Source organism: Ambystoma mexicanum, chromosome 14, assembly GCF_040938575.1.
Source record: "Ambystoma mexicanum isolate Mex_15411 chromosome 14, UKY_AmexF1_1, whole genome shotgun sequence".
NCBI classification, from domain to species: domain Eukaryota; kingdom Metazoa; phylum Chordata; class Amphibia; order Caudata; family Ambystomatidae; genus Ambystoma; species Ambystoma mexicanum.
In genome coordinates, this window is record NC_090940.1 from 620,055,879 (window position 1) to 620,078,870 (window position 22,992).

Genomic DNA, 22,992 nt, shown 5'->3' on the forward strand with positions numbered 1-22,992 from the left:
GGCGCCAAGATTGGATTGATACATGTGATACACGAGGGTCTCACAGAATTATGAAATCTTTTTTGCCGGAGGCTAACAAAGTAAACAATCCACAGGCATATCTACTTAAATTTCCAGACCTTTTCCGTAGATCCCTTTTTATGATGTATCGATTGAATCAATTTAAAACAAGAGAAAACGTATCATTACGAGAAAAAGGTGGTGCTTTGTCATTGAATTGCCATCTGTGTGGTGAAAATAATGAAACATTAAAACATCTGACACTTCTCTGTGTGAATATGAAGCAAGAACGTACTACTCATTTGGGAAGGTTCTTTATGGCAAAATCAACAATGTCCGTTGAGGATTGGTGGAGAGTGACACATCAAGACGCTGATCGTAAATTAACAATTGAACTTACTTTCTTCCTCCAAAAAATGGTCAATAAGTTAGCAAAATCAGAAAAAGAACTCAAAGCTATCACGAACTCCCCAATATGAAAGTAAATCACCAACATGTGTTTTAAGTCTCTTTACACCTATGTACTTAAGGATTTAGACCTTCCCTTAGCAGTAGTATTTCTAGAAGGTTTGAGAAGAAATGTATATTCTGTTTTTCCATTTCTTTTTCTTGTGTTTATTTTTTAAAGGTTTGTAACAAACCAATAAAAAATAAATTAAATTAAAAAAAAGAAAGTGTGGGTTCCCTTCTCCTAGCTTTCTTTTGGCATCCCTCTGTCAGGTTCACACTTGCCTTTTTCGACAGTTCACAATTTTATCAGAAAGCAGGGTTCCCTTCCCCTAGCATTTCTCTCGGCAAAAGGTCAGAGACTTTTGATTGTAAAAGGGATTTGATGTGACCCTTGTAGGACCACTGTGACATCTCACGCCGCCGTTTCCAACACAAAACAAAAGGGGGCCAGCGAGAGTCCTTCGAATGAGCACTTCTGCAACGCCTGACCACTCTGCAGCTAGCTCTTGTGGGGGGCTTTCCCCAAGGTTCAAACACACACGCAAGTTCTTTCTTCTCAAGCTCCTTGTGTTCATATAATGTTGCCACTTGCACCCTTGGGCTCAACACAGTTTGGTTTGCTATCAGCATCCTCCGACTCTCCGGCTGTGTTGAACCTGTTGCCTTCCCTTGCTTCTGGAGTCAAGGACGGTACCACGGTAGCCAGCATGCCTACCCGCCTGTGTTATCAATGCGGGAGGCCCCCGTGCACCGTTGACATCTGTTCCTCCACACGCCAGCTGTAACTCCCAGTCTTATGGATTTCCGTTTCAGAGGCTTTGCGGGTATGAGTTGAAAAGGGCAGGGTAGTCCCCCTTTTGTGCCTTTCCAGGTCTTGCTGCCTTTCTCCTCCGTTTGAACTGCCGGTCTGGTATATCTGTGTCCTTGTGCATTCCGCCTTGCTCGTAGTGGGATCTCATGCTCTGCCTTTTATCCTGTGGGGAAGGTAAAGGGCAGTTTGGTGTGCGTGGTTATTGTCAATTGCCTGACTCTGCCTGATCCATGTGTTGGGACATGTCAAGTTAACAGCTCTGGTGTTAGTCTGTTGTCTGTTACGGTGTGGTAAGTGTGTGTCGGAAAAGGGGGGTAGAGCTTCTAGATATCCTACAGGGTAGGATGGGGAAAAGGTGTTACAAGAAAGGGGGTACTGAGTCTCGCCCGTTGGTGTCCCACTTCCACTCCCCGAAGATCCCCCATCCAGGTGACCTTCCACACTGTTCCGCCCCCAGGAACTGGATCCAATCACAAAACCCAAATCTATCATGTTAATCTGTTAAAGGAATGACGGGTAGATCCAACAGAAAACACCTCCAACTATGGCTGCTCTTCAAACTGAAAAAAATAATGAGGAGAATCTCGTCTCTTCTGAGCTAACACCCCAACAGCAAAAAGATGTTCAAAACCTTTTACATCAGTTCACTGATACCTTTACTGACAAACCTGGGAGGGACCAATGCTTTATGCATAACATCAGAACTCCACAAGGGAAGGTGGTAAACCTGAAACCTTATAGGATCACAGAAGTCCAAAAAGAAACAATCCTGCGGGAAGTGGAAAGCATGTTGGAGGCTGATATAATCGAACCATCTGAAAGTCTGTGGTTCTTGCCAATAGTCCTAGTCGCTAAACCAGACCATTCGTGGAGATTCTGTATTGACTTTCGAGAAATTCAATTCCATCTACCAGTTTGACAATTATCCCATTCCCAGGATCAATGATCTGATTGACAAATTGGGACCAGCCATGTACATCTCCATGATTGATCTCACAAAGGGCTATTGGCAGGTTGTGCTTAACCCCTCCGACAGAGAAAACTATTTTTTCTACTCTGTGGGGGTCGTTTCAATTTAAGGTAATACCTTTTGGACTACACAGGGCCCCCACCATCTTCCGATGCTTAATGGACAAGGTATTGCAACCCTTTTCCCATTTTTGAGGAGCATACCTTGATGATATCCTAATACATAGCTAAACTGGGTGGGAGGAACTGCTTCAGCATTTGTATGAGATGAGGATACTAAAGAAGGCCGACTTGACCGGCAATCCAAAGAAATGTCACCTGGCAAAGGCAGCCCTTAAGTACCTAGGATTTTGTGTAGTTATTGGCTTGGTGCAACCTCAGGTGGAGAAGTTCAAAGCCATAAAATGTACTCTATCCCCGAAAACAAAAAGGGAACACTGAGTCGTCTTAGACCTTACTGAGTATTACCCCAGGTTTATCCCCTAGTTATTCCACCATCACTTCTTGTCTAACGGATAAACTTAAAAATGCGGAGCCACAAAAACTGAAGTGGGTCAAGCAGGATCAAGGATACGTTAAAACATATTCTATCTAGCAAGCCCGTCCTCAAAGTCTCGAATTTCAACAGGGAATTCATCGTATAAACAGATGCTTCCAAAGTTGGTATTGGGGCTGTGCTCTCGCAGGAGTATGATGGAGTAGAACATCCTGTCCTGTACATTAGCAGGAAACGCTTCCCTCGAGAACAACATTATTCTACCATTTAACTAGAAGCCCTTGCCATCAAGTGGGTAGTAACGTATTTAAGGTATTATCTAATGGGACGAAGATTCAGGTTAGTGACAGACCATTCTCTGCTGACCTGGCTTAGTCTTAAAAAGGATACCAACCCCATGATAATGAGATGGTGCCCTGATCTTCAACCCTACTGCTTCACTGTTAAAGACAGGAAAGGAAAGGAGCAATGGAATGTCAGTTCTTGGTGAAGAAGGGGAAGGCAGGCTCATAAGGGAAAGGGTGTGTGACGATTAACAGGATCTTGTCACTTCTCCCCAGGGGGAGCCCTTCCCTGTAAGGCTAGGGAGGTGAGCCCCCTACGCGATATTCCCCCTAGGGGTGGCAGAAGGCAGGACCTTACGGCGAGAGATTCCCTTCTTGGTGACAATGACTTCCATTCCTTCAAGGTACTCCAAAGACCCCTTTATGAGGCGTCAACAAGAATATCTGATGACCACTCAAGTCACTCCAAGCCAGTTACTATCTGTAACTATCTGGTAATGCAATATCCCTAAGAATCCACCTCATCAGGCCATTTGTACTGCGAAGAAGAAGAATGTGAGTACCATGCAGAGTACTCAGTGGTTAGCAGCCAACCACACTGAGGCGAAGAAGATCGATCACGGAGCCACAAGTCCTCAAGAGAAGGAAACAAAGGAATGTGCTGATACTCTAGGGAGGACCCAGTATTGTCTAATAAAAAGAGAAGAAGGACCAGTAAAGTTGGTCACTGGGGCTGGGGAAGTTCAAACCAGGGCTGAGGAAGAAGCCAGGAGACGCTGACACATTCTGAGAAAGGAGGACACTGGAATGCTGAAGAAGGGGGCACAGAGAAGGCAGGCAGCTGAGCTATGTGCCTGGGAAGAACCTGGAGGCAGTGGCGTGACCCAGAGAGGGTGAACTAGGTGGTCCTCGAACTGTGCCAAGACCGTACCAGGAAGGGCTCAGCAGAGCCACATAAAGAAGAAACAAACGACCTAGGTGGTTGTACCAGAAGGAAGAACCTGACCCACCAGGAAGAAGCAGTAATGCCTACTTGATTCCAAAGAGGTAACAGGAACAGCAGGAGATCCGGGTGTGGGACCGGTCGGAAAGAGTGAAGATTACCAAGGGACTAATCATACTCGTCCCAGTACAAGTAACTATTGGAAAGACAGTGAAGATTACCAAGAGACTAATCATACTCGTCCCAGTATATGTGAGTATTGGAAAGAGTATAGACTGCCAATGGAACAGCCAAACTCCTCCTAGTAAAGAGGAGTAGGGTAAACCCAGTAAAGAACACTACGAAAGGCATCTGACGTGCTTCCAGAAAAGTATCAAGATGTATAAAGAGACACTGCAAGATTCAAAGAGGAAGCAGTAAGGAAATCATTATGTATGCAACAAGGGAACTTTTTGTATAGACAATAGGAGGAAGCCCAGTAGGGGTAAAAGACCCCTTGAAAAATTAAAACTCATAGATGACATTACCAGAAGCCAACCCAAGATAGAACTGTTAAGGCTATAGAAGCGTGTCTGGGAGAAGTGAGTCATTCTCCTGTACCCCTCTTTTCTTTGAGTTTTCTTCATTAGTGGTAGAGCCAGACTAGGATACTTTAGGACGGAGGACGGACTGTTGATTTGGACAGTCTCGATGATGACGAGTACCCTAGTTGTGTGTTAGGTGGGGAAAACACCTTATTACTGGGGACAGATTGGCCTTTTCTTTATTATTTGGATAAACAAACTTGTATAAATGCCACCAATTGGCCCACCTCCGCCTTCTGGCTTAGCACACAACTGTCCTCAGGTGTAACTGTTCACACTCCATCTGCAGACTGCCAGTGCCCACAGGGATTCCGGTGTGGTCCTACTTTCTAAAATTCCCTTGTAATGAAAATAAACCCCAAGCGAATTTTGCACAATGCGTTACAAAATAAAAAGTGGAACGATTTCTCGCAGAAGAGCCAATATGCCACTTGGCACCATGGTTTCTACTACCATCTACAAGCAACTTGGGTTTGGGTCTATTTGACCTAAACCATTTGACCTAATCAAATTTGATAGAAGTGATTTGACCTTTTTTCGGTCTAAAATGTGGAGGAGAAGACCCCCCCCAAAACCGCCCCCACTTCCCCTCAACCTAATCTATACCCTTACACAAATATATATTTAATTAAATTTGACCGAACAAAAAGGTCAAAAAAATGTGATCAAATGTTTTAGGTCAAATGTTTTTAGGTCAATTATGCTAATACCGCAACTTGTAATCAAAGTAAAACAAGTTTTGTGAAGAGTGAAAAGCAATACAAATTAAGGCTCAAAATACATTATACACGTTTCTGTAACTGATGGGGGGTGTTAAGCGTGTGACCCTAAGGCTTTAAGGCCAACTGTATACAGGCTGCAGGGGTCGAAAATCGGATTAAATAGGCAGGAGGTAAAAGCAGCTTCTGGGTGTCCTGCATTAACCAGTGAGCAGGGGCTACCACAGGGGAAGCAGCAGTTAGAACATTGCGTTCTATAAATCTTACTTCAGTGTAAGATGCACATTTAACATTTTGCTCATTGTTCTGACCCCTTATGCAGTAAATGTCATATTGTCACGGAGTTCCCCCCTTCTCACCTGAGACCGATCCTTGCTGGACTCCGTGGGCGGTGTCTTCTTGCGGACAGACCTGGACTTCAGTAAGGCTGAGCGAGTCTCTTCCGACTCCAGCGTGCGTTTAAGATTCCGGGATGCAGCAATCCGGGGATCCGGGAAACGAAGAAGACGTGATGATGGCGCACGAGTCCAGGAAGCAAGAGGAAAAGGGAAAGGGGCAAGAATAGAAAAGGTAGGAACCAGGAAAGCAATACTGCGAACTACGGCGCACACGTCTGATCGCTTCTTGGCAATAGCATTGAGATGCGCGGAGCCGCAGGGGTGCGGTCTATTAGTTGAATATGTTACATCCAACGTATAGACCGCAGAAGGCGTGTCACGCTGGACGGCCATGTTGGGAGTGTCAGGGAATGCAAGGCCCATTGTGATAAGGACCAGGAAGACCAAAAGGGGCGCGTCCTGTGGGTCATGACAGCATGCCTCCTCCAAAAACCTGTTCCTCCAGGTTTGACTGGGTGTATGAGGTGGTATCTTCTGAGCAGTCGAGGGGTATTCAGATTAGAAAGTGGTTCCCAAGTTCTTTCACTGGGGGGATATCCTTTCCATTCAACCAGGTATTGAAGCTGTGACCCCGTTTATACCTGGAGTCGCATATCCGGGACACTTCATATTCCAGTTGATTGTCCACCACCACAAGAGTGGGTCTGCAGGATTTCCGGGAGGATTGAATGTAAGGTTTTAATAAGGAGGTGTGAAAAACTGGGTGAATCTTTTTCCAGGATTCTGGTAGCTTGAGTCGGTATGAGACTGGGTTTATAATTTCCTTGATGGAAAACGGACCATAATACCGGGGGGCCAATTTGTTTGGCCGTAGATGTCGGGGTAGTAATTTCGAGGACAACCAGACGATCTCCAACTGAATAAGAAGGCCCGGGTCTTCTTTTGGAATCCGCATATCTCTTGGTCTGTGTTCTTGCCTTCTCTAAGTGATCTTTGGTCTCCTTATGTATGTTGATGAGTGTTTCAATCCAGGAGTCAACAGTAGGTACCAGTGTGGGTTGTGGAAGAACAGAGGGCAGAACTGATGGATGCAATCCTTGGCTGAAATAAAAGGGACTGGTCTTAACTGCTGAATGATCGGAATTGTTATAGGCGAATTCAGCCACGGGTGTCAGGAGCGACCAGTCATCCTGAACCTTAGTAGCAAAACATTGAAGATATTGTTCTAGAGTTTGATTAGCACGTTCTGTGGCCCCATTGGTTTGAGGGTGATAACCTGATGAAAGAGCGTGTTGGATTCCTAATATTTGACAAAGGTGTTTCCAGAATTGTGAGACGTATTGAGGTCCTCGATCTGAAATTATCTTGGAAGAAAGTCCATGAAGGCGGAATATGTGCTCCAAGAAGATTCCAGCCAGTTCAGATGAGGATGGTAGCTTATTGATGGGTGTGAAATGAGCCATATGAGTGAACAAGTCAATGGTGATCATGATGGTGGTGTACCCTCTGGAAGGCGGTAATTTCACAATTAAGTCTGTAGCGATAAATTCCCATGGCCTTGTTGGCAGTGCGGGTTGTAGCAGAAGACAAACATGTTGTCATGTTTATTCTGACTACAGATTGCACAGGCTTGAACGTATAGTTGTACGTCAGTCTTCATTTTAGGTCACCAAAATTGTCTTTGTATGAGGTGGAGGGTGTTGGTGATGCCACGATGTCCGGAGTGAAGGGTATCATGACAGAGGTTTATTATTCTTTGTTGTAATTTTTGTGTAGGAATGAGCAGAGCGTTGTCCTTGAACAAATATCCTTCCTTGACTCTCAGGTTCCATTGATTCTTTCTTGAAATATTCTTCCAGAGTTCAGAGGATTGGGTTTGTACTCGGATTTCTTCCAGGAGGTTGACTGCTTGGGCTACAAAAATCGTGTGGGGAAACATCTTAGGATAGGCCTTATCTTCGGTAGTTTCATAGTCAGGCCGTCGAGATAAGGCGTTAGCAATCAAGTTTTGTGATCCAGGGACATGAGTGATGTGGAACTGGTACTGGGCAAAGAAGAAGGCCCAACAAGCCTGACGACTGTTCCGAGACTCTAATGACTGTAGAATTTGAAGATTTTGGTGGTCCGTGCGGACCTGGACTGGATATCTTGCTCCCAGGAGTAGATGTCGCCACTCAGTGAAAGCTTGGCGGATGGCTAAAAGTTATTTTTCCAGGACGGAGTAGTGTGTCTCACTGGGAGTCAGGGTTTGTGAAAGGTAAGCAATGGGGTGTTCTAGTTTATCCTCAAATTCTTGCTTCAACACCGCTCCAATGGCATAGTTAGAGGCATCCGTTTCCACAAGGAATGGTCGATCAATTTCGGTTTGGGCCAGAATGGGAGCTTGAGTAAATCTTGTCTTCAAGAGTTGGAATGCCTTATCTTGCGGAATAGACCGGAGAAAGGGGGTGTCTTTCTTCAGGAGAGCAGCAATCGGTTGATCAATCTCAGAGAAGGTGGGTATAAACTTCCGGTAGAAATTGGCAAGCCCCAGGAAGGATTGAACTTGTTTCACGGACGTGGGAGCAGGCCAGGATAATATAGCCTTTACCTTTGAAGGGTCCATGCCAATTCCCTCTGGAGTAAGGATAAATCCTAGGTAATGAACTGAAGCAACGTGAAACAGATATTTCTCGGGTTTGGCCAAGAGTTTATGGTCACAGAGTCGTTGTAGTACTGTCTTTACATGCTCTTCATGCTTTAGAAGGTCCTTGGAGTAGATCAAAATGTCATCCAGGTAGACGATGACAAAGAGGAATAGCATGTCAGAGAACACCCTGTCCATAAAATGTTGAAAGACTGCTGGGGCATTAGCTAATCCAAAGGGCATGACCAGATATTCGAAGTGACCAAAGGTTGTTCTGAATGCTGTTTTTCATTCGTCTCCTTCCCGGATACGAATCAAATGATAGGCACCCCGGAGGTCCAGTTTCGTGAAAATTGCAGTGCCCCTGACCGCTTCCAGGATATCTGAGATTAAGGGTAAAGGGTATCTGTCCTTGAGGGTGCATTGATTTAATCCACGATAATCGAGGCAGGGTCGGAGTTCCTTAGTGTCCTTCTTAGGAACAAAGAACAATGAAGCTCCGGCTGGAGATTTTGAAGGTCTTATGGTGCCATTCTCAAGGTTGGTATCCAAGTATTCTCGGAGGGCCTTTTTCTCAGGTTCGGAAAGGATGAACATCCTGCCAAAAGGAATCACTGCTTAGGGGTCTGTGTCTATGGTGCAGTCTTCAGGCCTGTGAGGGGGTAAGGCCTGGACTATGGCAGTTGAGAACACATCAACAAATCCCTGATAGGCCTTAGGGACCTGCACAATATTGGAAACCATGAGAGGTGCTTGATGGTCTATTGGTGGTTCTTTGGAGGGGGTCAAGGAGGGATCCAGGATTAGACAGTGAGACATACAAAACTCTGAGCCGAGGAATAGTGATCCTGCTGTCCAATTGAAATACGGATTGTGTTTCTGTAACCAGGGCATGCCCAGTACCATGGGGTAATGAGCTGACTTAATAATGTCGAATCGAATCCGCTCTTGGTGGTGGTTAATTGAAAGCTGGATCTCTTTGGTCTGCAGGCTTATGGGCCCCGAAGTGAGGAGTCTTCCATCGATCGCTTCCACCGGCTGCATGATGCTTCGTGTTTCGTATGGGATGCGGTGACTAAAAACCCAATCTTGATCAATGAATATTCCCATAGCCACGCAGTCTACCAAGGCCAAAACAGGATAGGTCTTATTCCCGGAGGTTGATAGGAAGGCCTGTAGTATCACTAGATTGTTTTGTCCAGGACTGTTCAAGGATGGAATTGATGTGGAGCAAACATCTCTCTCCCGAAGCCCTGCTCCATCTAGGATCGGGAGTTGGCGTTTCCCGAACGCCGAGGAGGGGCCAGAGGACATTCTCTAACCAAGTGTTTGTCTGAGGCACAATACATGCACAACCCCGTATTAATCCTTCTCATCCTTTCTTGCGGGGATATGGGTCCACGGAAGGCTCCTATCTGCAGGGGTTCTGGTTCGGTGACTGATCCAGGATTTGTGTCAGATTTGGAGGTACTCTCAAGGAACACCTTCGGAGGGTTTCCCCTAGATTTTTCTTCTCTGCCTTCCTTTCATGGATGCGAAAGTCTATTTGCATGGCAAGGTCCATAAGAGCCTGGAATGAGTTCGGTCGGGCCACTCTGGCTAACTCATCTTTAATCTCCTCATTTAGTCCTCTCCTGAAAAGGGTAAAACTTGCCTCCGGAGACCAATCAGCTTCCTTGACCAATTGCTTGAAGCGGGTTAGATACGTGAGCACATCCTGGGATCCCTGCTGAAAGTCTAAGAGGCGTTCCTGGGCACTAAAGACCTGCTATGGGTGATCAAACATGGTCTTTAGGGCCCTATGAAACCATCGTAGTCATCTAGGAGAGCGTCGCCGGAGTTAACTAGGGGTGTAGGCCAGGTTAAAGCATTTCCGGAAAGGTGAGAGATTATGAACCCCACCTTAGCCCTGGGAGTGGAAAAGTAATAGGGCTTAAATGTAAAGTGAACCAAACATGAATCCAGGAATCCACGAAGGGTTTTTGCCGACCCATCGTATTTGTCAACAATGCCGGCCAGTAACACACTTTCTTTTGCGGCTGAATCACGGGATAGAACTAATTGCTTGAGAACAGCGTTTTCCGCCTTTAAATTCTGCATCTCGGTGGTTAATTCTTGCATACCCCGCATCAGGTCCTGGACGGCCGCTTCCATGTCGACTTCGAGTGCGGTCTTCAGGCGTCTCAAACTGTCACGGAGTTCCCCCCTTCTCACCTGAGACCGATCTTTGCTGGACTCCGTGGGCGGTGTCTTCTTGCGGACAGACCTGGACTTGAATAAGGCTGAGCGAGTCTCTTCCGACTCCAGAGTGCGTTTAAGATTCCGGGATGCAGCAATCCGGGGATCCGGGAAACGAAGAAGACGTGCTGATGGCGCACGAGTCCAGGAAGCAAGAGGAAAAGGGAAAGGGGCAAGAATGGAAGTAGAAAAGCTAGGAACCAGGAAAGCAATACTGCGAACTACGGAGCACACGTCTGATCGCTACTTGGCAATAGCATTGAGACACGCGGAGCCGCTGGGGTGCGGTCTATTAGTAGAATACGTTACGTCCAACGTATAGACTGCGAAGGCATGTCACGCTGGACGGCCATGTTGGGAGTGTCAGGGATTGCAAGGCCCGTTGCGATAAGGACCAGGAAGACCAAAAGGGGCGCGTCCTTTGGGTCATGAAACATATAGTTGTGTCCTGATGATTAACTATAGATTGTCCCAAATGCACAGAGTTAAATTCACATAAGTGTGTTTGTTTAGCACCAGTCGGCCTGGACAGCCACAAGTAGCTTATGGCAGCTATTGGTGCCAAGCTAACCAGGCTCTTGTAGGCTGCAAGCAGGCGCTAAATAGCTCTCAGCTGCCGTGAATTTCGAACCCTGGACTAAGCTGATAGCCTCACTTTTGAGGTTTGTTCTTATGACTGGCAGGTGTAATGAGAGGTGCTCCACCATTGCCAATTAGGATCACAGTCTCTGCTAATACCTACAATTTAAATAATCATTGAACACATGTTGATAATAATTAAAAGTATAGACTGTTTTTATCCCTTATCTCATGGTAAAGTGCAGCTCCAACATATATTTTTTTTTTCAACTAATTTACGACCCTAATTGTTGGCTTTACTCGCGCTTTAATGTTAGCTATTTGGTGACACTGTGAGCACTGCCTATATAAGCCAAATCTATTGAGAGTGGATGTGAGGATAAGAGAGAGAAGGAGAGGATGCCAGGACGGATACATAGACAAGGGTGTTTGGCATTTGCACCACTCCCCTTGAACACCCATGGCCACTGTAGTTTCTATGCCATCCCTCCCCACTACCTGCCGGCCCCGTGCAAAGCGCGCACCGGCACCGCAGGATCTCTTTGAGCTGTCCTTGTAAAGAGATGCCAATCTTTTCCTAAGAAGTGTCCTGAAAGGCAATTGCATCTGTAAACTAGCTCCTGGTGAAGTACAAATGTCTAAACAAAATGGGTCTTCAGCTCTTATAGTTACAGGCAATGTATGTCCTTGCATCTGTTCCTTGCACTGGGTTCCTGGTAAGAAAAGCATTGGAAAGCCAACATACGATCAGGTATTAACACCATTTGCCACCCGGTGCCTTGTCGTGGCAAGGGTGCATTGTGTCAGTGCCTGAAACATGCCTATCCCATACCTACACAAAAGACAAAACTATTGGTGTTGCCAATGTTTGTTTCCTAGTGAATTAACTAGGGCTGGTGGCGTCCTCCAGAGAGGCCTGGTCACAGCCTCTTGGAACCCCAGCACCGAGAGAAGTTGGGCTCTCTGGCGAGGCAGAATGAGGGTAGAACAGACGAGCCATTTCCGCGTGGCACTTTGCACTCTGGGACTTGTAGTTCCGCTTCAAATGGCGGACTATACACATCCAAAAGCAAAAAATCTGTGGGGCCCCTCGCGTCCGTTTGGGGGCATCAACCGCCTATCGTTAATGATTTGGGGACCATCTGTGCTTTTGCAATAAAGAGGGTGGCGGCGCCCATACCTAGAGGCGTAAGGATGGACGAACTGCAAACGCCTCTGCTGACACTCCCCGCCGGTTCCCCTAATTACCCCTTTAACAAGAGCAGGTGTGTGAGCCGAGGGAGCTCGTCGGCGCACATGGCGGGTTCTGAGGAGGCGAGGTGTGAGCACAGAGCACACACGTGCGTGCTGAGGGCCGGACACTCCCCGCCGAGGCTGGGCCGCAGACGGAGGCGCCATCATGGAGGGCGAGCAGTCTCTGGAGCGCTACCTGGACCAGTGCGAGTCCCAGGTAACACCCCCCCCCGGTTACCCCCCCCTCCAGTCTTGAGACTATATGAGTTTGACCCCCTCACTCGGTTTCCTACAGTGAAAAATTACAGAGATCTCCGACTTTGTCTTTTGTGCTCCTGCAGCTTTTTGCTTTTGCCAGCGTCTAAGCGCTGCAATACACCCCCAGTGACCTCGCCCGGCGTGAACACCCTGCGAGAATGAAGGGCTGAGCTGGCACTGTGGTGATTCAAACCTGTGAAGTGCAGACGGCGGGCCCCCTCTTCAGGGACGAGAACCGACCCCTGTGCTATCCACCGGCTAAACAACTACACCTCCCAGAATGCATAACACACCAGCAGCCTGGATACCGCACTTTGGCCTGTCGCAGGGGCGTTGGCTTTAACCAACACCTTAGTGTCCGGGCCTGGGTCTAAAATGTGTGTTGACAATCGGAGGGACTTAATAGAGACAGGTGTTGCTAAACTGTTTTTTTGGTGTAGTGGCCCCTGAACTCGCAGCCAGTCCCCTTCCGTTCCTTTGTGTAGAACTCATCTCATCTTGCCCACCACTGCAGTACAAGGTTGCTTCCGAACTGCACGCTTCAACACAGCAGCAAACTAGCTTGCACTTTCCATTCCAGCGGTTCTCTAATCCAACTGCCACCGCCACACCCCTTTCAGACAATCTTCCCCCCTTTCCTCCAAATGTATGGAAGATTGATAACCAGGGTTGGAAATGGGCCGGAACGTGAGGCAGGGGAGCTCCTGCAAAGTGTGTCTTGTCCAGCGCTGCTAGACCAGGAACCTCCCAGATCTGTCCTGAAGCTGATTTCTTGCTCTCAATGGAGACTCTTCTTCTTCTTAATTATCGGATGCATGGGCGGACCCACGCAGGCGCTTCCCCATCCTAAAGGATGATGTGCACCAGAAGGAAGACTGTTGTAGCCTTCGATATGTCTTGCAATTCACAGGCATTTTTTTGTTGGGGTGAGTATTGTGACCAATGAAAACAGCAGAGTCCAACTTCCATTATTCGTTGAAAAGGGGTTTCTTGCTGAATCACTGTAAGACCTCTTTAAATCTTCAAATTGTAGGCATTCTTATGCTCCCACAATGCTCTTTGCTTTTATGCAAATCGCTCGGACTCAGTTCTATGAATAGACACCCTGTTGCTGACCTGGCTTAGGGTCACTGCCCCGCCCCTCCAAGGAGGAGAAGGTTCCCCCAATGCATTTTGTCCCCTCCATTTCCAGTTCACCTTAAGAAGACCACTTTTCAAGGTTCAACCAAATAAAATGAAAGTAATCAACTGGCCGGGAACTTTCCCAGGGAACAGTGTTTGCACAAAGCGTGAAGGGCAGCCCACGTGGCAGCGTTGAACATCTCTTCCCGAACAACATCGTCTGAAAATCAACCAAAGCTGCCTTTGCTCTGGCCAGGTGTTGGGGGGGGGGGGGAGGGCTGAGGAGGGCTATGCAGTGACTCCGCCTCTGGGAGGTGGGCTTGCAGCTTTCCACCACATCAAATCTCATCCACAGTGGACAGATACTTTCATCAGAATGCGTATAGGGCAGTCAATAACCAATGTCATTGATTGCATTCTGTCTTCAGGAGCAGACTGGGAAACTACAATGACACCTGCGCTCTGGGAAGACCACCCCCCCCCCCTTTTTGTTGTTGCTGCACGATGCTATTGAACAAGAAAGGGAAAAGTAAAACATTGAGAAATGCTTTCACTTTCTTATACAGAAAACTTTACATGGGCCCCTTAATTCATGCGCCTGATGAACCTGTTCTAGTTCAACCAAGTTGCAATTAAAATGTTTAACGTATGAAGGCAACCATGATGTTTCAATACTACAAGTTAGTAAAATGAAATGAGGATTTATTTTGGTTTCTCTATTTACTTTGCTCACAATAATTTTTTTTTTGTTCTTCTCCACCAAAAGTGCAAAACATGTATTGCTACTACCACCATGTACTAATAATCGTATACACCTCAGGAGGGTGTACTAATAATCGTATACACCTCAGGAGGGGTCATTATTGCTACTACCACCATGTACTAATAATCGTATACACCTCAGGAGGGTGTACTAATAATCGTATACACCTCAGGAGGGGTCATTATTGCTATTACCACCATGTACTAATAATCGTATACACCTCAGGAGGGTGTACTAATAATCGTATACACCTCAGGAGGGGTCATTATTGCTACTACCACCATGTACTAATAATCGTATACACCTCAGGAGGGTGTACTAATAATCGTATACACCTCAGGAGGGGTCATTATTGCTATTACCACCATGTACTAATAATCGTATACACCTCAGGAGGGTGTACTAATAATCGTATACACCTCAGGAGGGGTCATTATTGCTATTACCACCATGTACTAATAATCGTATACACCTCAGGAGGGTGTACTAATAATCGTATACACCTCAGGAGGGGTCATTATTGCTACTACCACCATGTACTAATAATCGTATACACCTCAGGAGGGTGTACTAATAATCGTATACACCTCAGGAGGGGTCATTATTGCTACTACCACCATGTACTAATAATCGTATACACCTCAGGAGGGGTCTTTATTGCTTATGACACTTCCCAAACATACGGCCTACGTAACTTGGCGGCGGGTCATTATCCTGCGATAATAACCCCGGGCTATATTGAGTTTTGGTGCTAACCCTGGAAGGCTGTACACGCAAGGTTCCTTACTCGGAAGTTATACAGAGGCGTAGACAGGGTAGGGCCTCAGCGGTCAAGGCCCACCCAAAATCTATGAATGCCCACTCAGCTGCACTGTGTGGTGGCATAAATGTCACTGCTGGGGGCCCAATTACGTCAACTTCAGACCCCACTTGTTAGAGAATCCTAGCTACGCTTCTGCCCAGAGGGGACTCTTGGAGGGACCTTTCCCCCACATTTGGCAATTGGAGATGATCTCTCCTTGGCTGCAGAGTCTTCAATGACCGCGAGAAGGATGGGTAGAGAGGTGGAAGGGGCAAGTGTGAATGAAACCTTAGATTTATGCTCGGCTTGCCACCAAATAACACTGCCTCCAAGCTGCAGGGGGCAGCCCCCTCTCTCCTGTGTTGAGTGAACGTAGCAGTTTAGGAGGCCACACTGCCTGCATGTTACACATTGGCTAGCAAAGTATGCAGTCTCGGGCATTCCCAAAGTTCAAGGGGTGGGGAGTGCCATATGTTAATATACATTTGGCTAAAATAACAAGCTGAGGTCATGCATCACTTATTGTGTCTAAACTAGAGGCTGCCTCAGCCTGCAAAATGGCATCAGTTAGCAAGGATGCACTACCTCAGCAGTGTACTCATTGGGAGATGGGTCTTTTGCTTGTGTACTTAACACAAAGCAAACTAGCAGTGTGAACATAACTGCAATTGTCTAATGCTATTAACTGCACTCGACCATCTAATCCTGTTCCAACCTAGTATTGCAATTCCCCTTTCCCGCCAAAGCTCTAGATAATATAAAGCGCAACACCCTGCGATCTGTAAGTGATTTCAATCCAGCACTCCAACTAAGTCGATGCCTAGTATGGGATGCCCAATGGAAACCCTTATTTATATATTTTTATGTCAAAAGTTATTTTAATTCTGGATGATGTACCCTTATATAACGCCCCTCTCTTTGAATTCCCCCGGTCTCACTGAACCAAGAAATAGGTTTGTTTTGCAAATTAAAAGATTTATTTGAAGAATTGAACTATATATATATATATATCCCACTTTTATAAATATGGATAATATCTGAATATCACACTTATGAATATGAACAATTATCGGCAATGGGTAATATGGCAATATCAACAATCTCTTTAATCAATTAGGAGCAGGAATAGAAGGAATAATGTAGCAGAGAATAACTTTGTGTGGTTCAAGGAAATGCAATGATAGGAAAGAATGCAACACAGAAAGAAACTTGATATGAATTCAACCAAAGACAATATAATCACTCTTTCCCCCTGTTGTTACTCACTCCCCCCAATATGCAATATGAAGAGATGAACGAGGGCACACAGGTATCAGGAACCACAATCAACAATTGCAGTTTCAATCCCGATTCCCCCCCAGTAAGCTTAGAGAGAACAGTAATGATCTTAAAACAGGTCAATTGCTTTTAAATGTAATTTGAATTGAATGGGGAAAAATGCTAAAAATTATTTTAATTCGCTAAATGGGATTGAGAACTAGTGAGAGTGGCTTTGGATTGGTTCAGGTAGACACTAGCAATGATTGTTGAATGGTTAGCAGATGGAAAATGAAATTCAGAAGTTGAAAACGAGGAATAGCTGTTTTTACAGGTGGTGAAATTGAGCCAAATGCAAATTTGTGGCAACTTTTCCGCGTGCAGGAAATGCGATTACGGAACAACTATAAGGAATTGGATTTGTTTGAAAGCTGATGTTAGCTTCGAAACGACATTCAAATTTCGTTTCTAGGACGTATGGTTCAAAAGCTACAGAGGTTTAGTGAAGGTCGATTTTTCTCAAAAAGAGTCAAGATTTCTAATGAAATTGCGCTTTGAATTACAAACAGGTTGGCTTACACTAATAATTCTCAAAGGATTAGATGGATGAGAAAGGATTCAGAATGGACAAAAGAGATTCTACAAGGCAGTCTGGATATGTTGGAATGGGTTGGATGGTTTACTTTAAACTAAGATATGACTATGGACAGTTCTACGCTAAATACTCACGTTTTTTTTTATTTTTTTTATTTTATTGGTTTCAACTCAAACCTTTAAAATATTACAAAACAACATTTAACATTTACATCTTAATAATGCCCCTGATAGGGCGGTTTCATTAGGCCTGCCAAAACAGTGTTGAGACTCCAAGTTGGAGGGAAACGTTTTTCCGGGGGAAAGATTCGAAATAAACCCCTCAAGAAGTGCTTCACAAGTCTGTCGCTAAATAGAGAAGACGACTGCCTCTTCCTCGTGAACCTCGAGATGGCCGCCAGGTGCACCTTTATCGATGTGAAGGATAACCCCCTCTCCGCCAAGAGGAGCAGGTAAGGTAGAACTTGTTCCGGCGTCACCAACAACGGTTGTAAGCCTTGACGTCCTCGACACCATTCACAGAACCTCCGCCACTTATAGGAGTAAGATTTGTTTGTAGAAGGGGCTCAAGCCGCCTGCAGAATTTTTTGACAATCCTCCGACACGTCTAAAGCACCGTACTCCGAAAAGTCAGGAGCCAGGCTGTAAGGTTGAGACTGTCCGGGTCGTGATGCCACACAGTGCCTTTGTCCCGGGATAGTAGGTTCGGGACTTTGGGAAACGCTATAGGATGTTCCAGCGACAGGTGAAGTAGGTCGGAGAACCACGGCTGTCTCGGCCAGTATGGTGTCACTAGAATTACCCGGCAATTGTATCTGCGTATCCACTGTATTGTCCTCCGTATGTGGGGAAATGGGGGAAAAGCATAAAGGAACATGTCCGTCCATGGGAAGGAGAATGCTTCCCCCATGGAACCCTCTTGAGGCCATCTTCTTGCGACTTGCTCGCATTTCTTGTTGTCTTTGGTCGCGAAGGCGTCCAGAGGGGGGTGACCCCATTTCTCGAACACTTTCATCAGGTGAACTGTGTCCATTTCCCACTTGTGTATCTGGGCCATGCTTCTGCTTAGGGAGTCTGCTTGCGAGTTCCTCACTCCCGGGAGGTGGTGAGCCACGATGGAAATTTCGTGCTTTAGTGCCTAATGCCATGTTTTCTGGGCCTCTATGGACAGAGTTCTTGATCGCGTCCCTCCTTGTTTCCTCAGATAAAACATGGCCGTTGTATTGTCGGTCAGTACTCGTACTCGCGATCTCCTGATGTGTGGTAGGAATGCCTTCAGGGCCCATCGTACTGCTCTGAGCTCTAACACGTTTATGTGTAGGAGTGACTCCGTTGGAGACCAGCGACCTTGCGTTTGGAGCGCACCCATGTGAGCTCCCCATCCGGTTAGGGACGCGTCCGTGACTATGGTTCGCTGAAACTCCGGTTCCTGTAGGGGTACACCGTTGTTCAGATTGTGGAAACTCTGCCACCACTGAAGGGTCTGAAGCAGCTTGTCGTCGATGGTTATCTTGTCTGACCACGATCCTTGTGCCTGCGTCCATCGGTCCGCGAGGAATTCCTGGACTGGCCTCATGAATAGGCGACAGTTTGCCACCAGATGGATGCAGGATGCCATGGCCCCTAGGACCGAAACGTATTTTCTCACTGAGAGCCTGGTGTTTCGACGTAGTCGGCTCGCCAGCTGATTGAGTCTCGAGGTTCTGTCGAGAGAAGGTTTCACTAGCCCTAACCGGGTCTCGAACTGTGCCCCCAGGAATACCAGCGTTCTCGATGGCCGCAGAGAGGATTTTTCGAAGTTTATGGCGAATCCCAGCTGTTGTAGAAGCTGCATGGTGGCTTGTAAACTTGTGTTGGTCGACGCTGGGGAGGATCCCCTTACCAGCCGGTCGTCGAGGTATGGGTATACATGGTGGCCTTGCTTCCTTAGCCAGGCCGCTACTGGAGTCAGGCATTTCGTGAACGTTCTGGGGGAGGTCTTGAGCCCAAAGGGAAGAACCGTGAACTGGTAGTGAGTCCGCCCTATTACAAACCTCAGGAATTTCCTGCGTTTCTGACACATTGGGATATGGAAGTACGCGTCCTGTAAATCCAGGGACGCTAGAAAATCCCCCACTTGAACGGCGCGGATCACTTCCTGCAGAGTGAGCATTTTGAATTTTAGGCTCTTTAAAGACTTGTTGAGATCGCGTAAGTCTAAAATGGGACGCCATTTGCCGTTTGGCTTTTTTACGACGAATTACCTTGAGTAGACTCCTTGACCTCTCTGTGATGTTGGAACTAATTCTATCACGCCCTTTGCTAACATGAGTGTTACCTCTTGTTGCAGTATCCGCAGATGGGAATGAGCGGTGAACGCAGTTGGAATGTGCGGAGGGATGTGTTTGAATTGTAGAGAGTGTCCGTTTCTTATAGTGTCCAGCACCCATTGATCCGTCGTTATTCTTTCCCATTCTTTGACATATGCTGACACTCTTCCCCCCAGAACGGCGTGTTGTATGTCACTGCTGATCTTTATTTTGCTTGTCTCTCAACGACGACGGATAGGATGGTCTTTTCCTGGATGACTGGAAGTTGCGGCGTCGGTTTGCCGTTTGGGAAGCACGTCTGTATCCCTGGGAGGGGTAAGCCGACCTGCCAAAGGATCTGTCTCCAGACGCAGAGAATCTGGAATTACCTGAAGCCCCTCTAAAGGGACGAAAAGCCTTGTAGCTTTGGCCACTCTGGAGGGCACCCAATGAAAGTGCCGTGTCCGAGTCCTCTTTCATTCCCTTTAGGGCTTCGTCCACCTTCTCACCGAATAGAAGGTCTCCCTCGAAAGGCATATCTAATACTTTGTATTGTACCTCTGGCCTGAAGTAGGTACACTTAAGCCATGACTGTCGTCGTAATACGACCCCATTATTGACTTGCTTGAAGCCTGACTCAGCGAGGTCCACCGCAATGTTTATTGCGTGATTTGAGGCTTCCTCACCCTCTCGGACAAGTAACATCGCTGTCTTCCTATGCTCTTCCGGAAGATGATCAAGCAACGGGGCTAGCCTGTGCCACATCTCTCTGTCGTTTCTGGCTACGATCGCCAGAGAGTTTGCGGCCTTTACTGTGGTTGCTCCCACGGATAGCACTTTTTTGCCAAAGGCATCCTGGCGTCTCGCTTCGTTTTCAGGTGGAGTCGTGCACTTGTGCTGGGCCTTCGCCTTTCTCGCCGCTGCCGCCGACACCACCGAGTCTGGCATTGGTTGGGAGGATAAACACTTGGGGGTAGACTCTGGAGCCTTAAACTTTTTCTCTGGGCGTCCTTTCACTGCCGGCTCTGAAAAAGGGTGACGCATCGTCTGCAACCCCTCCTTCCACATCTGGTCTAGTATTGGTATTGAGAACACAGACCTCTTTCTCTTACCCATGTGGTCGAACAAAAAACAATCCTTTTTCTGTTCTTCTTGGGACAAACCAAATTCCTTACACGCCTTCTCCATCATAGAATGGAATGATGCAATGTCGTCCGGAGGGGACGGGTGAGCTGGGCTTCTAGGGGTTTCCAACTCCACCTCTGACTCCCAAGTTGGATCCCTGGAGGGGGATGATGAGATGTCCGACATGGCTCCCCTGTCAGATTCTGAATCTGGCAGCTCACCTTCCTCTTGTGCCAGTGCTGAGATTGGCGTGCGTAGGTGCGTCGGTGGACGGGACGGGCCCGGCTCGTCGACGGGTGACTGTGGCATGTTTGCCTGAGGTAGTCTCTGGTCCAACGATTGTAGCAAGGACTGAAGCGTGGACAGGATTTCCAGCGACAAAACAGATTGCGGATTGAGAAGAGGGGCAGATACCGGTACACCGGATCCCCCTCGTCGTCGACTTGTCGGACACTCGTAGCCCTAGGTCTGCTGGGCCAGCTATTCTCTCGCTCTCGTCCTCCGAGGACAGCGACACAGCCTGTTCTTGTAGTAAAGTATCCGGGGGGATCGGATCAAAAACTTCCGGCCTCCTGTAGAACCCCCGTCGACGAGGCCATCGTCGCCGCCGTTGTCGGTGAGACGGTGGATGCTACCTGTGTCAGTGGCAGAGCGGCGGCCTTTGACTGGACCGCCGTCGACGACGGTGACTTAGCAGGTGGTTAAGGCGGTCCCGCCTTTTCCACGCTTGGCCTGCTTTTACTCGACTCTCGACTCGTGGTCGATCGATGATGATCGCCCGAGGAGGATTTCGGCCTTTCCTTTTCGTGCTTTTTTTGATGAAGATGATTTTTTTCGACGATGATTCTTTTTCCGTCGGTCGAGATTTCTTTGCCGGTGGTTCCGACGAGGTAGCGCAGCGTGATGTTTTTTACCGATTGTGTGGAGCCTACCTCCGAAGGGGGGTATGCCCCCGCTCCATCATTCAGCCATGCCACCAGCCGTCGACTCCGGTCTTTGAGGGTTTTTTGAGAAAACCCTTTGCATATGTTGCAGTTATCAGCCGAATGATGAGGGTGGAGGCAATATAAACAATCCATATGTCCGTCCCCCTCGTAAACTTTTTTCAAGCCGCACGTCGCACACGGATGGAACAGCGCTTTTCCTGACATGGAGGACATTTCTCTAACTCCAACTCCAGGTATACAACCTTGTATAAAATAGTAAGACAACGCGAGGAGATCCCACTACTTTGGAGATGGTTGAAATCTGAAGGGGAGCCGCGGGGGCGGGCCTCTTATACTGGGACGGCCTACGGAGCATGCGTAGACGGGTCCTAAAAGGACGTAGATGGGACACAAAATTGTCGGAAGTTTTCCTATAGGAAAAGGCTATATATGTGTACCGAGGGGTCCCAGTCTGACGACGGGGAATATTCTAAGCATGTGAATCCATGAAAGATCCAATGCTGGAGAAGTGTGTGTGTTGCCTGTCCTCAGCAGTCCCAATTTATCCATTTTCCAAAGTGGGTGGGGAGGCTGATTGTCTATGCCCAACCCTCTAAGGATCTGATAGGTCAGAGACTTCCCTGTCCCCTGATTTGAGAAAGGAACAGTGTGTCATGAGGTGTCATCATGTGTCAGAGTGATGCTGCCATTTACAATCTAGGGAAGAACCTCCCCTTTGCTTTTACCCAGAAAATCTATTTTCCCCAAAAAACATATTTTCAATATGCACAACTTGTTAATAATACACATCACAGATTGACTAAGGTACGTTTCTGTCAAAGTCTCCTGTCCCTACGAGTTTTGGTTCATAAATGACAATTTTTAGCACTTTTGGTTAGTTACACATTTTCGGATCTGTACAATTATTATTATTATTTTTTTTTTTTTTATACATACATGCACATACCGTCTGGGCATATTCCTGTAATTTTTCATGTTCCTACATAATCACAATTGCTAGAATATGAACTTTTTCGTGGTTCAGTCTCTGAATGTCGCACAGAATCCAGATTAGTTTTAAACTGTGAGCACATTTTTCATTTTAATAATCTCTAAATTTCATATTTTTTTCAGTTTGGTACAATATTTTATAAGTCTTTTCCTTAAACTTATATTTAGTCCAATTTCAAATCCACATTTTCAGTCTGGCCCGCCTCCAACGCTTGGCTGAGTCAGAGAGTCACCTGGCTTGTCTTCCTGCGAGGGCAGTTGATGTCAATCCCACCCGAATTAGCATTTCCATTCAGTTCAAGGACTACATTGTCCCTTTCCCAGAGCCACATGCCAGAGTGCCCCTCCCATTTCCTTTCACACTTGCCTGCCAGATACTCAGCAGAGCACAGGAGAAAATATTCCTTTGTTTAGGGAGGAGGTGTGGAATGTGTTTGAAGCTCATTGTGGGAAACCTCTTGGAAGTTTAGCTGAATCAGGTTACCTTATAGTCCATTTTAACATTGTCCCTTGTGCAAAATTACAGTTACAAATTTAAAATAAGCAAACATATCTTCAATTCCAGTCTTTTTCAAC

The 22,992-nt window shown here is 46.7% G+C and overlaps 1 protein-coding gene across 1 annotated transcript in view; it reads left to right on the top strand.

Annotated features, from left to right (window-relative positions):
- The first annotated feature begins 12,318 nt into the window (after positions 1-12,318).
- Positions 12,319-22,992, top strand: part of TBPL2 (TATA-box binding protein like 2) — a 135,683-nt gene continuing 125,009 nt past the window's right edge. Inside the window, exon 1 of the mRNA XM_069638450.1 lies at positions 12,319-12,487. Within this exon, the coding sequence (XP_069494551.1) occupies positions 12,437-12,487 (51 nt within the window). The 5' untranslated portion in view covers positions 12,319-12,436. The remainder of the gene's footprint in view (positions 12,488-22,992) is intronic.